Raw genomic sequence first — 20,789 nt, forward strand, 5'->3', positions numbered from 1 at the left:
TATGTAATAATAATTATATTGCTCAAATTTTTTCTACTTTTTATGTATTCATAAAAAAAGTGCTTAATTTTGTAAGAAAAATTAAGTTTGGTAATCGAAATAAACAATCGTGCTGGACAGACAGGCCTGTCGAAGAAGATTTACTGTCGAAATAAATCTCCCAACCCAACTTACATTTTGTGGGTCTTTTTCTTCTTACTTTTCTAAGAATTTTCTTTTCCAGATTATATAAAGATGTTAATTTTAATGTAACATACTAAAAACACGTAACCTCTTCTTCTTCTTTCCCTTAAAAAAAAATAAAAATAAACCTAACCTTGCCAGTGTAGTAGAGCAACAATCTGTACAAGGTTGGACTAGATTGCAAAAAATTAAAGCAGGTTATTGACATGGATTCAAGTGTGCTATGGAGGGTAAACGTTAATTAATCTTATAATGGAAATGATATTTCACTTTTTAACTTAGAAGATTAAAATATTATTTATCTTAATCTACCGTAATACTATTCACATACTACCATCCATTTTTATTTTTATACTAAACACTCTATATGGTACACCAAATGCAACCTACTATACGAAGACTGAGTATCCAAATCTGCTCTTTCGACTAGAAAAAAGCTCAAATTCAAGGGAAACCATGCGAAAAAAGAACCGTCTCATTGGAGCTTGGCCTCAAAGTTCATCTCCATCTCATTTTATTGAAAAATGTCCTCTATCCAAACACTTTAAGGGTTCTTTGATTGTAAAGATAGAATTGAAAACAAATTCCAAAGAATTGAATTGCCTATAAATTATTTTCCTGTGAATTATAAATTATTGTGTTTAATTGGTATAATTTTTCACATGAAAATTGTTGAAATAAAAGTGTTTTTTGCTGTTCGTTTGATTTTATTTTACATGAAAATTGTCAATTAAAGGAATAAATTTTACTGGTATTGGAGATGAAATTTGTTTCCATTGCAAAAAAAAAATTCAAGAAATTCAAGAAAAACATCTATCTTTTGGTATTCATTTAGCTTTGTGTTTACATGAAAATTGCCAATTAAATGGATTTTTTTTTTACAATAATTCTTAAAATTTGTTTCTATTGCAAAAAAAGAAAAAAGAAAAAAATTGCTACAGTAGACTTTCAAAAAGCTAGAAAATGTCTAGGTGACATCCAAACCAAGAAAATAAATTCCATGGAAAATTTTGTGGTATCAAACTTAAACAATATGGAAAATGTTCAAATATTTTCCAAGTTCCATACAATTCATTTCCCATCAAACATGGCCTAATTGTTAAACATTAGTGCTACATTGCACTATTCTTACGCAAATTATCTCCATGCATTTTTAATAAATAAGGCACCGTTTGATTAGCAAAACATTTTCATGGAAGTCACATTTTCCGACTATGGTGTGTTTGATAGGGGTTTATTTTCCATGGAATAGAAATTCTTAGATTTCTTGAGAGGTTTACTTTTCTTGCTTTTGTGGGAAAATCAATTCCCACCTTTTCCCTGTTACTGTTGACGCTTTTTTTTTTTTTTTCATTTTTTTTGCAATGAAAATAAATTCTAAGAATTATTGTAAAATAATATTTCCTTTAATTGACAATTTTTATGTAAAACAAAGCCAAACGAACACCAAAAGATAGATGCTTTTCTTAAATTTATTATTATTATTTTTTTAGTAATGGAAGTAAATTTCATCCCCAATACCAGTAAATTCTATCCATTTAATCGACAATTTTCATGTAAGATAAAGCCAAACGAATACAAAAAAATACTTTTATTTTAATATTTTCCACATGAAAAATTATACTAATCAAACAAAATAATTTACAATTTTTAGGTAATTCAATTCCATGAAATTCGTTTTCTTTCCACCCAAATTTCATTTTTGAAATCAAACGGACCCTAGAGAAATTTATCAATGCATTCATAATCAGAAACCCGGACCAAAGCAACCAAAGATAGAGATGGCAAAAAGAACACGCCCTGCCCCAAATGGGGCCAAAGAAACCCGCCCTGACGGGCTGCCTGCCCCGCGAAGGAATAAAAAAAATTATCTTTCACCACTATTATATCATTCTTGATATATGGCTGTTCTAATAAGGCCAGTTCCTCTAACCTCTTATTTATTTAGCCATCAACAATCTTAGACCTAATTTGCTTTGGCTTGGACAATAGATCTTCCTTTTGCATTTCAATTTCCATCTCCTTATCAACAATATCTTTGGGAACATCTTCAGTACTAAGATACTGTACTTGAGGGCATGTAGCCACTTGCATGGTCAAGTCCTCAACCAATTCCTTGAAAATGTCACCTCGAGCTACAAAATCTGTTTCACGATTCACCTCTATTAAGGTGCCTATCCTGCTTGCTGCTAGCATGTATGTAAGAACCAATTCTTCCTTCAGCTGTGACCCTACTGGATTAGTGGATTTCCTATCTGCACTTGCTAACCCTCTCTTTCTTAGGTATTCCTGAACTTTAACTATGTCTCCTTTAGTTTCAGATAGGGCTTTCTTGCAATCCATCATTCCTACTCCTGTTTCCTCACGCAACTGCTTCACAAGAGCTAGTGACATAGCAGTTGCATACATAACTAGATCTTATCAAGGCAGAACAGAACCAGAAGGAATGGACAGTGAAATAAGAAGTTATTAAGCAAAATGTAAATATTAAAAAAATCAAAAGGGGCAAACCACTTCCCCGTCTAAGGTGGGGAAGCCCTTGCCCCGCCCCACTGCCATCCCTAATCAGAGATTAAACTTCAAACACATCAAACTCAAAGTCAATATTCTACCTTGATGGTACGGGCTTGTTCAGAGCATAGAGCGGCTTTGGCAAAGGTCTCATCGTCAATGTAAACATCTTTCTTTGTCAGTTCTTTTCGAAGGGATTCAAGATTTGAAGTCATTTCAGTGAGATTCGCGATCACTTAGTCCATTTCTCCCTCCCTTTTTCCCTTCTTTTTGTCTCACTCCTCCATTTATTTGTTCCGTGCTACTCTTTTCGACTTCGTTGGCCTACAAAGTTTTATTCATTGTTGGGATTGTACACTAGAATCTGAACCCAGTTTCTCTTCCAATAAAATCATTTTTCTTAATCTCATTTTCAACCAATGTTAAATACAATAAATTACAAGTTTAAAAATTCACTATTTCAAAACTCATTTTTCTCACAAAAAAAAAAAAAGAAAGAAAATATTAATGAAAGACGAACATAAACTAAATATATTGGTGGGGGTGAGAGAGTCTAAGTTCTTCTGTGCAAGTCAATCATCAATTGGCACGGTCAACTCATAGGTAGGGCCGGACATAAGGAGAGTCCCAAGAGGCCTTCGCTTCAGGCCCAGCTTTTTAGGAGGCCCAATTTTTTTTTTCCTTTTCATTTTTTTAAAGGAAAAAAAAAACCATCCATACCTAAACCTTCAAAATTTCAAAATCTCCACACTGAAAGCTTGAGAAATCAACGGCAAAACCTAAATGGAAGAACGACGGTGGAGGTCAGAGCTGATGTAGTGCCCATCATCATCGATTTACCATCAACAATCCACCTCTCAATTTTTCATCTCCTTTTTCAATTTCTATACTGTTTTACTAGTTTTAGATATGTCTAGATTTTTAAATTTCTTTTTCGTTATTTCTTTCACTTTCTGGCACATGTACTCCTATTTCATATTTTCCTTTTCCTAATTGATTTTTTCTAAAATGCTTTTTAAAATTGTTCATTGTTAATTAATTGTTGGGTGGGATTATTTTTCTGTTCATGCAGTGGTTTTTGTTATTAACCTTAGATTTTTAGTTTTGCAAACTAGTTGCTAGACTAATTCTATTGCAACATAAGTCTATACGGAAAACTGTAAACAAGTGAGAGAATGTAAGACTTTTTGTTGGACACATAACGTAGCCCACATAAATGTGATACAATTTGAATATATTCTATTGCAATATAAGTCTACATGGAAAACTGTAAAGCATCTGAGGCTCCCTACCAGTTCCAATCAAGCTCGCTATACCGTACTGCACATTAAACAGTCCATTTTGGAGAGGCATGGGTTTGATTGCTTTTATATTAATAGGGTACTTGGTGAAATTTCACGAGCATCTGCATCACTTAATAATATCTATCCAACAATTATTAGTTTTGATGAGTTTTACCGATTAGAAGCTTTTTAAAGGTGTTCCATACATCTGATTTTGCTTTAGAAATCTTCACCGCACTTTTAGATGACAAAAACGGAATTGATTTCAGACACCGGTGTCATGATTTCTGTTCGCGAAATATTTCTTTCGATTTAAATTACCGCAAGTGTACGGGTCGTGACAAGTAATAAAATGGACGTTAGAAGTTCAAGTATCGTCCCATAGAGAAAGAGTAGTTCAATTTTACTTATTTTAGCCTTAACTGAAACTAATTGAGTTAAAATGAATTTTGGAATAAAAAACCCTAATTTTGGGAGAAATCCCCAAATTGAAAAATCCTAATTTCAAATCAAACCCTAAATTGGGGGAAATCCCCAAATTGAAAAACCCTAATTTCAAATCAAACCCTAATTACTTAAATTCACTTAACTAATGACTCAATTACGAAATGTTATGAAAAATAAATGAAATATATTGTCAATTTATGAAAATCTATGTAAAACGAATGCACTAGGATCACGAATCCCCAAATAATTACCAATTAAACCCTAATTTCACAATTTTGATAATTCAATAAGAATTTGATAAATCAATGCTCCTAAATCTATTCAATACTCTCTCTCGAGATGTATTGAACCTATTCTCATAAATCATCAGCATATATCTCTATGACGGATGCAATTATACAAGAACGCATATAATCTTTTTGTGAGCAATTAAAGGTCTATATACGGCATAGGGATATATTTCTATCCCCTATCGGACCCTATGATAAATTATATATGTCGAGTTTAATCTAATTTTCTTAAATTCAGAATTAAACCATCAAATTCACACAAATCAAGTGCACATTAATTGTGAAAATAAATAAACCAATATAATCCATTCAAATATCCCATCAAACTAATAATTCAAAATCATGAAATAGCAAGTTTAATAATAATTACATGATTCATCGATCACCTAGTTGCAAAAATCTAGCCTATCATGATAAAAATAACGAAATCTAACAAAATATGAATAAAATACATCACCGGGTTATCAAAGATTGAAGAAATCTTGTAAATCTCGCATCAATTCTTGTTCTTGCCTTCAATTCCACTCCAAGATGAATGTTTTTGCCTCCCAAGTCGTTCGTGCGGTTTCTGGACGTCTTGTTGCTATTTAAACCCGTCCAAATTAGGTTACCAAAGGAGTTGCAATCATATAAGGAAACTGCAAAATTCGGGAAAAATTATACCTATGCGACCGCATAGGTTTAAGAAAAACAACATTTTTAATCCCTGGAGGTTCACTCGCGGTCGCATAGGTTTTATACTATGCGACCGCATAGTAGAGCTAATTTCTTGTTTGAGTCATTTTGGTCCTCAAGTTTCATTCCTTCACTCCTTGACCTCCTCTCTTGTTCCTAGTTGCTCCAATGTTCCCTTATAACTTCCAATTGGTGCTTGGCTTGATCAATTGCTTGATGTGTTCATTGGGTCAACTTTCAGATAATTGCAATTTGGTCCCTGAATTTTCATTTTGCTCCAATTTGGTCCTTTTTCGGCTCTTTTCTCCTGAATTCCACTATTTCCATAGAATTTCCTACATTGCATGAATTTGACAAAGTTAAGTAACAATTCAATCATTTTACTTGTATTTAAGTCATATTTGTGATGTAAATAAGTGTGCAAAAACACACTTATCAAACCCCCCAAACTTGTCCTCAAACAAGATAGTGATGTAATTCTGAACAAACATGGCTTAATACCTTGCCTTGGCTCAAGATTGGACTAAGTAATTGATTTTATGAAAATTTATCAGTGCACGATGACATCAACCTTCACCTCTTCAGTGCATACTTGACGTGTGTGTGTGTGTGGATTCATGCTAGCATATCAAGTTCATGATGAGTTTGAGTCCCGACCCTAAGTGGTCAAATGCCTCCTTACTCGCTCGAGAGATACACAACTCCCCAAACTTATTCTTTTCACTCAATTATCCCGGGGTTGTGTTTAAAAATTATGAGCTTACCTAGCTTTAGTTCTCACCCTCTCGTAGTTTGGATTAATTTCACTATCACAAGTTCACACTTCAACAAGTGAAGGCTCTCCTAGTTTTGATTGCTTCGACGCTCAAGACTAAACTAGGTTACTTGCCTCGCCTCAAAGGTATAGTTTCTTCCACCAATTGTCCAAGGGCTTTTCTTCTTGTTATTGTCTCTTTTTGTTTTCCTCACTTTTCTCTGGTTTTTTTATTTTTTCTTATCATCTTCTCATTTGCTTTCTATATAACCCATGTAACGAGCTTTAGGCCGGTGACTCCCAAACCAGTTGGTTTTAGGGCACCAAGTTTTAGACCCTTGCAGGCTTATTCACTCGAGTTATAAAGGCTCGATCAGATGACTTTTTATTAACTTTTTTACTTCTTGCTTTCTATATGACCCATGTATCGAGCTTTAGGTCGGTGATTCCCAGATCAGTTGACCTTAGGGCACCAGATTTTGAAATATCCTTACAGGCTTACTTGCTCGAGTTATAAAGGCTGAAAAAGAAGTGTCTTATTCTCACAAATTAAGTTCATGCCCTTAATTTTCTAGACATCTGGTATCCAAAACTAACCTTCAATATAAGATTTTCACCTACTCTTCATCCCACTGGTCTAGGCAATCCACACAAGAATTCATGCACGGAGCCTCACTCATTTCAATGTTCTCCTATAATAGCTCAACTATCACCAAACTGTCTTAAGGTATTTTACGGGTTAATTCAATAGAGGGTTATAACTATCTCTCTACTTTATGCTCAAAACCCCAATCACTTACCTAACATGTCAAGCATGAATGACGTGCATAAAGAATATCAAGTATTGCATCAACAAGTATAGGGTAGCCTAATTAATACCGATCCCAAAGTTCTGAAATGTACCAATCCAATAGTAACATCATAGCCGGTAAGGCGATTAAGCTCACACAAGCATACATAAGCATAATCAATATTCACTCACAAGCATGTCTCATGCAGCAATTAGTCAAAATAAATCTAGATTGTGGAAATGCAATTAGTTACATGCCGAATGTCTTAATCAAATTATGCCATCATCCCCCAAACTTACACAAGACATTGTCCACAATGTGAAAAATAAGTTTAGAAGGTAGAATTTAAGGAAAATGAATACACATGAGGCAAACGATACTCCCCTGATCAAAATGGGGGTTGCGATGGGAAGCTAGATCCTACAGTATCATCAGCTGGAGGTGGAGGTAGGCGCGCAAAGATCTCTCTCATCAGTGCTGACTGCTGTGTCATTTCATCGTGGATTCCCTCAACACGTGTCTCCAAACGGCCCAAACACTCCCAAGTTTCATTTACCCTCATCTGGATGCCATCCACCCTGCCCACATACACATTGAGTCGACTGTTCATAGTGTCCATCTCCCTCCTAGCTGCCTAGGCATCCTGGCGAGCAGCACGTGACATATCAGTGGAAATGCGGATGTCACGGTGGGCTGTATGCATCTCAGTCGTCAAAGTCCCCATAGCCTGCTGGAGACTCTGCACGTCTCGGCTGGTCCCCGTGGCGGTGGTGAAAATTTGGCGCCACAACTGTGCATTTAACTCAGCCTGTGATGGAGGAGCTTGAGGCATCTCTTGCTCTGCTTGCTCGTGACCTTGCTCTTCCTGCTGTCTGCGCCTTTCAATTTCTTGCTTCTCCTAGTGCTTTAACCTGGCTCTGTCTTGGGCCTCCAAGGTACTGCGCTTTATGGTAGGACTGGGTTTGGCAGCCACTTCCCCGGATACAATGTTTATACTAGCAGCTATGCAAATTCCGGAGATGAGGCTTGGAAAGATCATTGAGCTGTGTCTATCTCCCAAAGTGCCCACATGATGTATCTGATCATAGCAAAGAGTGGCAAGATCAACCTTATTACCTCACACCAAGTGATAAAGGAATCCAGCTGTGGGATCTGTAAATGTGGTCCTGTGAGAGGTCGGCTCAATGTTGTGGCACATAAACAGCCACAGGATTGCTATAGACGGTGTCAGCTCAATCTGATGCCACTCGGTAGTGGGGAGTGGCCATGCATTTTGTCGCCCCAATAAGATCTCCGCCACTTTAGGCCAATTGAAGTCACCTGGTATAGGCGTTATGTTTTCCCACGTGAGCTGGTAGTAGTCTCGAATAACTTCGGGTGAGAATGTGATCCATTTTCCCCGGACCCAAGTCTGATGTAGGTGGTCGGACCCTGGTGTGTCAATTTCTGTATTAAAATTGGCGTAAAATTTCCCCACCAACAATTCATAACTCCGATGTGGCTACTCCACTATTTTATTCCATCCACAGTTCTGCACCAAAGTAGTCAGCTCGAAACCAGGAAAGTCTTCCAATTTAACAGCCCGTTCTGGTGTCACTGTCCATCGACTCACTATGTTTTCATAACGGGCTGCTGCCTCGGCGGTCAAAAATCTTTGTATACCTCCTTCAAGCACGCAAGTGCGTGCTGTGCCGGATGATGAGCCAATCTTCTCCTTTCCTTTTGAAGTTCGTTTTGGTGGCATCCTGCAAAGTTGGAAAATAGCTAGCATTAGACATCTTGTTATACAATGAGAAATCGCATGAAATGAAAAGCACGTAAAACACAAATCCTCCAAACTTGTTTCAATAAGCATGTATACTACCACGGTGTAATGAACAATGTATGATGATAAGAGTAGTATAAATGTATAGTCCATATGAAAATATAAGAAAATTTGGGAGAATATGCTCATAGTTAAAGGGTTGGAGTCATGATTGAGTGTAAACCTTCGGCCCCGGGCACCATCGAGAATTATCAAGATTGTCCCAGGCAACCTCCAGGCATATGGAAGTATGTAATGAGGTCTAGCACATACCCAAATTTCAGCTCAATCGGAGTTCGTTTGGTGTGTCAAATAGTAGTGTAAAATAAGGGACGGAGGGTGCTGTGGGCATGCTATGACTTAGCTATTTTTGTGCATGTGTGTGTTGATGTCGTCTAAGTCACATTGTTTGGTAATACATCACAACGAGTTATTCCATTCATCGAATAGTCAAATGCCATGCTAGATGTTCATAAATGTATTAGAGTACCAAGAGGGGCATTTTATCAAACATGTTGTATGCGTTGTGAGAAATTCATATACTAGCCAAAAATTTACTAGTTCACATAGTTCGCCATTCAAAAATCAATCACCAAGCGCATACACATCCATCAATCAAATGAAATGAAGGCAAAATATACCAAAATATCCAAAAATTATCAATGTGGCAATTTATCAAACACATTACAAGCATAGAGTGGAAATGGTGGAAATTGAAAGAATTTTGGTTTAGAGTCATTCCAAATTTTCGCACAACACAAACACAATCAATCCATATGCACAAGAACTATTCTAATCTCCTTCAATTCGCCAAAATTACATTTATAATTAATAGAACCGAAAATGAATTGAGGGGGGGGGGTGAAAGAACACAGACCTTTTTCTTTGTAGAGTTTAATCAATGGAGAGAATGGATTTCCTATCAATTATAGCACAATGCAACGAATGGATTGGTGTGTGATTTTAGCCTAAAATCGATTTGGGAGGAGAGTGAGAGGTCGAAAATGATATGAAGCCCTTAGCAAATGATTCGGGCGTGGGTTAAAACCCACGCCTTTTTTTGTCTATGCGGCCGCATAATTAAATCCTATGTGGTCGCATAGGTATACTTATTTTCTTGCTTTTAACTTCGGTAGGTGTCTATGCGGTCGCATAGACACCATATCTATGCGATCGCATAGAACAAGATTTTTTTTATTTATTATTATTTATTATTTTTTTTATTTTTTTAAATAAAATAAAATAAATAAAACAAAGCCTCTTTCCCAAAAAAATTCGATTTTTGTCCCAAATTTTTTTTTTGAAAAAGACCCGACTCTCAACGTCCCCAAATTTTTCAGAAACATATTTTTAAAATATTGACACGTGAAATTTAGAAAACATAATATTCCTCGAAATACGTGAATTCCACAGTCAACTACCCAAAACAACGTAAATCAACCCGAACTTGTGTGTGATACTTAATGACTCGTGTGCACAGTGCTTGGACTCTTTTAAATTCCCAGATGATTGATGACCACATAACGGAATACTAAATGAATGTGAAAATAAACTTTCTAAATTAATGTAGAAAACATAATAAAGTAAATAAACAGATAAAAAGGATACAGTGGGTTGCCTCCCACCCAACACTAAGTTATAGTCGATAGCTCGATTTTTCTGCGGTCGCTTCATTTTGGCGTCTCGAGTTGAACAGTTGACTTTTGTTTAGAGAAGTCACCGCCCCAGTAGTGTTTCAACCTTTGCCCATTGACAGTAAAGGTACCCTTATTCTCATTGCTCACTTGTATAGCCCCATATGGTAGAACTTTTGTAACTGTGTAGGGACCCGACCACCGTGATCGTAGTTTTCCTGGGAATAACTTGAGTCTCGAATTATATAGTAGTACTTGCTGCCCCACTTCGAATACTCGCCTTTGAATATGCATATCATGCCACTTCTTGGTTCGCTCCTTGTAAAGTTTTGCATTTTCATAAACCTCCATTCTAAATTCATCTAACTCATTCAGTTGCAGTAGACGCTTTTCTCCGGCGGCATTCAAGTCCATATTTAATTGTTTCATAGCCCAATATGCCCAATGCTCCATTTCTAATGGCAGATGACATGCTTTCCCAAAGACTAGGCGGTATGGAGACATGCCGATCGGGGTCTTGAATACGGTTCTGTAAGCCCATAATGCATCGTCCAGCTTTTTAGACCAATCCTTTCTAGATGAATTCACAGTGATTTCTAGTATTCTCTTCAGCTGCCGATTAGATACCTCAACTTGCCCGCTGGTTTGTGGATGATATGGAGTAGCAACGCGGTGTTTAACGCAATATTTATTCAGTAGTTGCTCAAACTGGTGATTACAGAAATGCTTGCCCCCATCGCTGATTATAGCCTGCGGTGTACCATATCGGGTGAAAATGTATTTCTTCAAGAAATCAATTACTGTCTTTGAGTCATTTGTTGGCAATGCAACTGCTTCCACCCATTTTGAGATGTAATCGACTGCCACCAAGATATACTGGTTTGAGAACGAAGGGGAAAAAGGTCCCATGAAGTCAATTCCCCAAACATCAAATATCTCCACTTCCAAAATATTGTTCAGTGGCATTTCATTTCTCCTCGAGATATTCCCAATGCGTTGACATCTGTCACATCTCTTAACAAACTCAAATGTATCTTTAAACAATGTAGGCCAGTAAAAACCTGATTGTAGAATCTTTGCAGCTGTTTTTGAAGCTCCAAAGTGTCCTGCATATGCGGATGAGTGACAGTACTCGAGAATCTCATGTACTTCTTCTTCAGGTACGCACCTCCTAACTATCTGATCAGCTCTTCGCCTATAGAGAATTGGATCCTCCCAGAAATAGTATTTTAACTCGACAAAGAATTTTTTTCTTTGGTGACTGGAGCAGTTAGGTGGTGGAATGGAACTGGCCAAGTAATTGACAATATCTGCGTACCAAGGTGCTTCATCCACTCTCAACATCTGTTCATCCGGGAAGATCTCATTTATATCCACTAAATCTTTCGTCTCCCCAGATTCTAGTCCGGATAGGTGATCTGCTACTACGTTCTCGGTGCCCTTCTTATCGCATATCTCAATGTCAAATTCTTGCAATAGCAGCACCCAAAGAATTAATCTCGGCTTTGCATCTTTCTTTGTGAGCAAATATTTCAATGCAGCATGATCAGTATAGACGATGATTTTAGATCCGACGAGGTATGACCTGAATTTGTCAAATGCAAACACCACAGCCAACAGCTCCTTTTCAGTGGTTGCATAATTTAGTTGTGCATCATTTAGAGTTCTGCTTGCATAGTAGATCACATGAAAAATCTTGTTCCTCCGCTGTCCAATACTGCACCTACAGCGTGATCACTTGCATCACACATCAATTAAAAAGGTAATTCCCAGTCTGGAGCTACAATCATTGGTGCTGTCGTAAGCTTTTCCTTTAAAGTGTTGAAAGCTGTGAGACAATCCTCATTGAACTCAAAAGTTGCATCTTTCATTTGTAAGTTGCATAAAGGTTTAGTGATTTTTGAGAAATCTTTTATAAACCTCCGGTAGAACCGAGCGTGCCCCAAAAAATTGCGAACTCCTTTAACTGATATAGGCGGTGGTAATTTCTCAATCACTTGAATTTTTGCCTTGTCTACCTCAATTCCTTTTGTCGATATCCTATGCCCAAGTACAATGCCTTCTTGCACCATAAAGTGGCATTTTCCCAATTTAAAACTAAGTTAGTCTCCTTGCATCTCTGTAAGACCAAATTCAAGTGGTTTAGACATTCATCAAATGAAGATCTAAATACTGAGAAGTCGTCCATGAAAACCTCGATAAACCTTTCAATTATGTCAGAGAATATTGCCATCATGCACCTCTGAAATGTGGCTGGAGCGTTGCAAAGACCAAAAGGCATCCTACGATAAGCAAAAGTACCGTAGGGACAAGTGAAAGTGGTCTTCTCCCGATCCTCTGGTGCGACAGGTATCTGATTATAGCCCGAGTATCCATCAAGAAAGCAGTAGTGTGAATGTCCAGCCAATCTCTCCAACATCTGATCAATGAATGGGAGTGGGAAGTGATCCTTTCATGTAGCTGCATTGAGTTTGCGATAGTCAATGCAAACTCTCCAACCCATAACTGTTCTGGTGGGAATTAGTTCATTCTTCTCATTTTTCACCACTGTGATTCTCCCTTTTTTCGGTACCACTTGAACAGGGCTGATCCATGTACTATCTGAAATTGGGTAAATAATTCCTGCATCCAATAACTTTAGTATCTCTGCCCTGACTACTTCTTTCATGTTCGGGTTCAATCTTCTCTGACTTTCTATGCTAGGCTTGCAATTTTCCTCCATAAAAATTTTATGCATGCCATGGAAGGACTGATTCCTTTAATGTCAGCTATTGTCCAACCAATCGCCGTTTTGTTCTCTCTAAGTACCCTGAGCAGTTTTTCCTCCTCCATTTCACTGACTGTGTTCGAAATGATTACTGGAAGTGTATCTGATTCTCCTAAATAAGCATATCTGAGATGTGGCGGCAGTTGTTTGAGTTCTAAAACTGGCGGCTGCTGAACTGAAGGGAGTGGCTTTGTGTTTTCCGTCCCCAGTTCCTCGAAGTGCCTCTTTCGTGTGTATGGCGGGTTGGTCTCCAAAAATCTTGCACATGTTTCAACTTCAACAGACTCTGATTGGATTGATTGAGATTGTGCAATACATGCCTCATAGGTATTAGATGGACCGTGTAGTAAAAATGTTTCTTGTACTGCCTTGTCAATAATGTCAACTTGATAACAGCTGTCAGATTCTGCTGGTAACTTCATTGCCTTGAATACATTGAATGATATCTGCTCCTCTCCCAATCTTAAAATCAACTGACCTCTTTGAACATCTATTAATGCTCTCCTTGTTGCCAGAAATGGTCTGTCAAGTATCAAGGGAACGTCCTTGTCCTCTTCCATGTCCAGGATAAGAAAGTCTGCTGGAAATATGAACTTCTCAACCTTGATAGTACATCTTCAATTATTCCTCTGGGATGTGTCAGTGACCTGTCAGCCAGCTGAAGTGTCACAGTGGTTGCTTTAGCTTCTCCCAATCCTAGTTTCCTGAAAACAGACAAAGGCATTAAATTAATACTTGCACCAAGGTCACATAATGCTTTATCAAAATATACTTCACCGATTGTGCAAGGAACAGTAAAACTCCCTGGATCTTTTAGTTTTGGTAGAAGCTTATTCTGAATTTTGGCACTATATTCCTCAGTAAGCACGACTGTCTCATGATCTTCCAGCTTGCGTTTATTTGATATGATATCCTTCAGAAACTTCGCGTAGCTAGGCATCTGGAATAGTGCATCTGCTAGCGGGATGTTGATATGGCGCTTTTTGAAGATTTCTAGAAATTTTTTGTATTATTGCTCCACTTTTTGCTTCTTCAAGCACTGTGGAAAGGGAATCGTAGGTTCGTAGGGGTTGACTGTGACTTTGGCATTATCTTGTGATTTTTGTGAATTTTCCTTTGAACTTGATTCCTTTACAACTGTCTCCTCTTCAGCGGAGGAAGATGTTTCTCCAATCACTCCCGGTCTCTTGACATGAATTTCAGGTAATTGAACTCCACTTCGAGTTGTAATGGCCTTTGCTTGCTCTTTAGGATTGATTTCTGTATTACTTGGTAAGTTACCTGGTGTTCTGCCAGTCAATGCGATGGCTAGCTGCCCTATCTGAGTTTCCAGATTTTTGATGGCTGCATTTTGATTTTGAAGTGTAGCTTCGGCCTTTTCCATGAACTTTCCTATCATATCTTCCAATTGAGGCCTCTTCTCCTGTTGTTGAAACTGCCCCTGTGGCTTATTCTGATTCTGGTTGCTCCACGAGAAGTTGGGATGTTTCTTCCAGCTGGGATTGAAAGTCTCACCATATTGATTATTCTGCTGGCGTTGTCCCCACTGTGCGTAGTCTGCTTGCTCAATTCCTTGCATGAGTATAGGGCAATCTGATGTTTTGTGTTCGGCTCCACATTCCTCACAATTGCTCTTCTTAGCTTGTGATGCTTGTGATATGCTCTCCACCTTGTGATACAGAGAATCAATTTTTGCAGAGATTGTTGAATAAGCGTCCACCTCGTAGACACCTGGAGTTTTCTTTGGAGTTGCCCTCTCAGAAAACCACATGGCTGATGTGGTAGCCATTCGCTCAAATAATTCCAATGCCCCATCAACTGTTCTTGTGGATATTGAGCCATCTGATGCTGAATCTACCATGCTCTTATGGTATGGAAGTAATCCTGTGTAGAAGAATCGGATCTGGGTCTTTTTATCGAACCCATGCTGAGGGCATTTCCGGAGCATGTTTTTGAATCTGTTCCAGGCTTCATCAAATGATTCAGTCTCTCCTTGATTGAATATTGATATATCATGTCTCAGCTTTGCTATTTTGGCTGGGGAGAAGAACTTTGTGCAGAACTTGTGTGCCGGCTCATTCCATGTAGTAATACTTGCAACCGGGAGTGAATCCAACCATTCAAGTGCTCTGTCTCGTAATGTATGTGGAAAGAGCCTCAACCTAATAGCGTCATCCGAAATCCCTTGGTATCTGAAATGTTGACACATATCCAGAAATCGAGATACGTGTGTGTGTGGGTTCTCCTCAGCCTTGCCATAAAATTGGTGTCCATTTTGAAACAGCTGTATCACATTGGTCTTCAACTGAAAATTACGTTGCCCAAACGGTGGATACACTATGCTGGACTGGCTTTGAATCACTTGAGGAGTCAAGAAATCCCCCAGAATTTCATTCCCTTCGTCCATTGCCTCTCCTTCGTCAGTATGAATCATGGGATTGTTTAATTCGTTGGCCATTTGTACTTGTGCTTCACGGTGATTTCTTTGTTGTCGATGAAAGGTGCGCTCAATTTCAGGATCAGCTATAATCAATTCTCCTCCAGGCAATCGTGACATGCAAATCTGAGAATTAAAACCAGTACGAGCACTTAGATTCAAACAATTTAATTAACTAAAATACAAATAGAGAAAAATAAACTAAAATAAAAACAAAATTATGCTAAATAAAAATTAAGTTCGAATTAGTGCCTCAATAAATAAAATTAAACTAAACTCAATCCCCGGCAATGGCGCCAAAAACTTGTTCGCGAAGTATTTCTTTCGATTTAAATTACCGCAAGTGCACGGGTCATGACAAGTAATAAAATGGATTTTAGAAGTCCGAGTATCGTCCCACAGAGAAAGAGTAGTTCAATTTTACTTATTTTAGCCTTAATCGAAACTGATTGAGTTAAAATGAATTTTGGAATCAAAAACCCTAATTTTGGGAGAAATCCCCAAATTGAAAAACCCTAATTTCAAATCAAACCATAAATTGGGGGAAATCCCCAAATTGAAAAACCCTAATTTCAAATCAAACCCTAATTACTTAAATTCACTTAACTAATGACTCAATTACGAAATGTTATGAAAAATAAATGAAATGTATTGTCAATTTATGAAAATCTATGTAAAACGAATGCACTAGGATCACGAATCCCCAAATAATTACCAATTAAACCCTAATTTCACAATTTTGATAATTCAATAAGAATTTGATAAATCAATGCTCATAAATCTATTCAATACTCTCTCTCGAGATGTATTGAACCTATTCTCATAAATCATCAGCCTATATCTCTATGACGGATGCAATTATACAAGAACACATATAATCTTTTTGTGAGCAATTAAAGATTTACATAGGGCATAGGGGTATATTTCTATCCCCCATCGGACTCTATGATGAATTATATATGTCCAATTTAAATCAAATTTTCTCAAATTCAGAATTAAACCACCAAATTCACACAAATCAAGTGCACGTTAATTGTGGAAATAAATAAACCAATATAATCCATTCAAATATCCCATCAAACTAATAATTCAAAATCATGAAATAGCAAGTTTAATAATAATTACATGGTTCATCGATCACTTAGTTGCAAAAATCTAGCCTATCATGATAAAAATAACGAAATCTAACAAAATATAAATAAAATACATCACCGGGTTATCAAAGATTGAAGAAATCTTGTAAATCTTGCATCAATTCTTGTTCTTGCCTTCAATTCCACTCCAAGATGAATGTTTTTGCCTCCCAAGTTGTTCGTGCGGTTTCTGGATGTCTTGTTGCTATTTAAACCCGTCCAAATTAGGTTACCAAAGGAGTTGCAATCATATAAGGAAACTGCAAAATTCGGGAAAAATTATACCTATGCTACCGCATAGGTTTAAGCAAAACACCATTTTTAATCCCTGGAGGTTCACTCGCGGTCGCATATGTTTTATACTATGCGACCGCATAGTAGAGCTAACTTCTTGTTTGAGTCATTTTGGTCCTCAAGTTTCATTTCTTCACTCCTTGACCTCCTCTCTTGTTCCTCGTTGCTCCAATGTTTCCTTATAACTTCCAATTGGTGCTTGGCTTGATCAATTGCTTGATGTGTTCATCGGGTCAACTTTCAGATAATTGCAATTTGGTCCCTGAATTTTCATTTTGCTCCAATTTGATCCTTTTTTGGTTCTTTTCTCCTGAATTCTACTATTTCCATAGAATTTCCTACATTGCATGAATTTGACAAAGTTAAGTAACAATTCAATCATTTTACTTGTATTTAAGTCATGTTTGTGATGTAAATAAGTGTACAAAAACACACTTATCAATTTCCAGTTTCTGCTCTTCATTTTGGACGGGGTGGATTGATGTTGTAATCTTGTTCTAATTTTACAGTCAAATTTCAACAATTGTTAGCTGTTGAGTAATTGTTAGCTGTTGAGTGACTTGAGTTAAATGCCATGCTAACGTTCTCTAAAACTCTTTGACCCTCGAATTTAAAGTATCCTACTTTCACACAATTCACAGGGGTCAACAAATATTCAATATTTCACGATCAAGGGTGTAATACTCCTCAATATGCATCTGAAGCTCCAAAAAGAAGAAGAGAAAAAGAGTAGAGGCATTAATTCGTAGCTAGACTAGAGATGTGGATGAGTACTCTAATAACAAGAAAAGAAAAGAGAAGAAAGGAGCACGGAAAATTTAGTAATTGAGGAATAATAGAATCAGAATGATAATGATAATGCGGATGAACAGAAAGAGAACGAGGAAATAATTGATTATGCAAATGTGAAGCAGAATGATGAAGATAATGTTCAACATGAAGATTTAAATCAAGAGAATTGCTTTTCTTTGAATTTTAAGGATTATGGAAATTGGAAAGACGTTCGCATTGATCAAAAGATAAGGGACTTTATGGTTGAAATAGGTCCAAAAAAGATTGATTACATATTGTTTCCCAAAGATAATCAAGGTAGACATTTTGATTCATCACAATATAAGCGTCTACTTGCAAATGGGCAAACAACTGATAGAAGATGGTTAGTGTATTCAATATCTTTAGACAAGATATTTTGTTTTTACTGTAAGTTGTTAAAGACAAAAACACGATGAAAAATATTGGTCAATTGGGTAATGATGGGTACAAAGATTGACATAATGTGCATCGATGCTTTACAAATTATGAAGTAGCTAAGGATCATATAAGCTGCATGACTAGTTGGATGAAACTAAAAAATAGATTTTAAACAAAACATAAAATTGATGAAAGCATATTATTGGCCATCAACAAAAAAGAGCATTGAAAACAAGTGTTTATGAGCATAATTGCTATTGTGAAAAGACTGACTAAAAATACTTTGACATTTCGATGAGATTGTGAGCACCTTTATGTTGGGCACGATGGACATTTTTTTTTGCAAATGATAGAAATTGTTACTGAGTTTTATCTTATAAAAGAACACATTCGACATGCTTAAGCATGTGAAATTCAGTATAACTATCTTGGTCTCAAGATTCAAAATGAATTGATACAAACGTTGGTAGGCAAGTTGATAAGTCCAATTGTCACAAAAGTAAAACATGCAAAATATTCTTCCGTCATACTTGATTGTACTCCACATGCGAGTCATGAGAAGCAAATGTCTCTAGTAATACGATGCATGGATGATTCAATAAACTCATCGATGGTGTAAGAATATTAGATTGAATTTTTTGGAGGTGGATGATACGTCAGGACTTGAACTTTGCACTAAGCTTAAAAACGTGTTTTATGATATTCAGCTTAATATTGATAATATTAGAGGCCAAGGGTATGACAATGGAGCTAATATGAGCGAGAGACATAAAGGTGCGCAAAAAAAGGTTACTTGAAATAAATCCCAGAGCTTTTTATATTCCATGTGGTTGTCATAACATTAATCTAGCATTATGTAATATGACAATTTTTATTTTATTTTATTTTATAAAGCTATATCCTTCTTTGGAATAATACAATGCATTTACACATTTTTCTCTTCTTCTCCCAAACGATAGAAGATTTTTAAAGATAAGGTTGAGGGTTTGACACTTAAGCTATTGTCACAAACACGCTGGAAAAGTCACGTGGAAAGTATCAAGTCTATAAAAGAACAATCTGTACAAATAAGAGACGCTTTACTTGACTTGGCAAACATAATTGAAGATCCTAAAACAAAGAGTAAAGCTGAGTTTTTAGCAATATATGAACTTGAGAATTTTGAGTTTTTGCTTAGCATGGTCATTTGGTATAAGTTGTTGCAAGCAATCAATACTGTGAGTAATTTTTTTCAAGTTGAAAATATGGATATTGATGAAGCCATCAAGTTTTTACAAGCACATATTTTGTTTCTCAAAAAATATAGAGAATCTAGATTTGCTAGTGCTATTAAGGATGCTAAACAAATATCAAGTGAAATGGGAATTGAGGCTGTATTTGGAGAGAAAATGCATCATTTGAAGGAAGACGTAGTTCGATGAAAATGGCAGTGAACAGCTAACACAATCAACTAAAGTATATTTTTTAAGTTGATTATTTTCTCTTTATAATTGATCAAACTCGATCTTCACTTTAAACTCGCTTTGAACAATTTAAACATTATGAAGAGATATTTGAATATTTGTTTAATGTGGATAAATAAAACAAAATGCATGTTGATAGTTTATTAAAATCTTTGTGAGCAGGGACAGAGTCAGAAACTTAAGTTACGGGGGGCGAAGTTTTAGAAATTTAATGTACAAAACACTTACTTAGTGCTTACATAGTTTGTTGCCGATGCGTGAACGAGTAATTAGATGAATTGTTAAACTTGTTTCTACACTTTAAAAACAAACTAATCAAATGCCTGTAAACAAATTTGAATAGAAAATTCATTAAAAACTAAAAGTTCGCAACAATCAAAAATCATAAATATAATGTATAAAACCATAAACATAACATAGTTAAAAAATCATCAAACACATTACACAGTAAAAAATTAGAACATCAGAATATGTTATAAATTTATAATTTAACCCCCAAAGTTAAAAAAACTCAATGAATGAAAAAAGAAGAAGAAGTTATTTTGATATAAGTATTAAAAGGGGACGCAATTACTAACCAATAACAGAAGAAAACGAGTTCCTAGTTGAAAATGTGGTTCGGAGTAAGTAGTTGCTGGCCGAACTGAAACTCTCCTTCATAGGTACTTCCTTGTTTGTGGTGAACGGCTCTCCGGTGAGATGGTAGCTAGGAAAAATAATAGACAGATTATGCATTAGGGTTATTCAAAGATTTGAGAATTTTTGTTTTTCAAATTTTGCAATTGAGTGACAAGAATGGTGGAAGGAATGAGGAGGATATTTGTTGTGTAACGTAATGGACTGTTGGATACTAAAACAAATCTTTGGGCCAAGTATAAAATAAGAAAATGATTTTACAAATTGTGGTGGGTTGGTTAATGGTTGGTCAACTAATGGACTAAAATTAAAATATTTCAACATTTTTTTGGAACTTTTACTGGACATGGGCTTGGGCATTACTGGGCTACAACCTAGTAGTGCTCCTCCTTCAATCCGTCTCTGTTTGTGAGAATCTTTAGCAGTATTTGAAATATAATGGACATTCAGACATTATTGCTAATGACTTATGTACGGAGTTGATGGTCTTGAAGTG

At 36.5% G+C, this 20,789-nt stretch overlaps 2 protein-coding genes across 2 annotated transcripts; one reads left to right on the forward strand and one right to left on the reverse strand.

Moving 5' to 3' along the window:
• Positions 1-1,902: 1,902 nt before the first annotated feature.
• On the reverse strand, positions 1,903-2,592 carry LOC111394257 (elongation factor Ts-like). The gene is made up of 2 exons (XM_023020013.1): positions 2,140-2,592; positions 1,903-2,025 (listed from the first exon to the last, which is right to left on the reverse strand). The coding sequence occupies exons 1-2, from the start codon at positions 2,590-2,592 to the stop codon at positions 1,903-1,905; spliced, it is 576 nt and encodes a 191-aa protein (XP_022875781.1).
• A 12,690-nt stretch (positions 2,593-15,282) lies between these two features.
• LOC111394258 lies at positions 15,283-19,615 on the forward strand. The gene is made up of 5 exons (XM_023020014.1): positions 15,283-15,327; positions 17,876-18,203; positions 18,665-18,807; positions 18,902-18,982; positions 19,154-19,615. The coding sequence occupies exons 1-5, from the start codon at positions 15,283-15,285 to the stop codon at positions 19,613-19,615; spliced, it is 1,059 nt and encodes a 352-aa protein (XP_022875782.1).
• The last annotated feature ends 1,174 nt before the right edge of the window (positions 19,616-20,789 follow it).

Source organism: Olea europaea, chromosome 5 (assembly GCF_002742605.1).
Source record: "Olea europaea var. sylvestris chromosome 5, O_europaea_v1, whole genome shotgun sequence".
Classification (NCBI taxonomy): Eukaryota; Viridiplantae; Streptophyta; class Magnoliopsida; order Lamiales; family Oleaceae; genus Olea; species Olea europaea.

Excerpts from the sequence above, each read along its gene's own strand:
- LOC111394257 (XM_023020013.1), bottom strand. The coding sequence starts at position 2,592 with ATGTATGCAACTGCTATGTCACTAGCTCTTGTGAAGCAGTTGCGTGAG. Across the intron at positions 2,026-2,139 it reads AGCAAATTAGGTCTAAGATT|GCAGCCCGTCAGGGCGGGTT; the intron begins GTTGATGGCTAA and ends TTCGCGGGGCAG.
- LOC111394258 (XM_023020014.1), top strand. The coding sequence starts at position 15,283 with ATGTGGAAAGAGCCTCAACCTAATAGCGTCATCCGAAATCCCTTG. Across the intron at positions 18,204-18,664 it reads CAAGATATTTTGTTTTTACT|GCAAGTTGATAAGTCCAATT; the intron begins GTAAGTTGTTAA and ends AAACGTTGGTAG. Across the intron at positions 18,983-19,153 it reads ATAAAGGTGCGCAAAAAAAG|AAGATTTTTAAAGATAAGGT; the intron begins GTTACTTGAAAT and ends CCCAAACGATAG.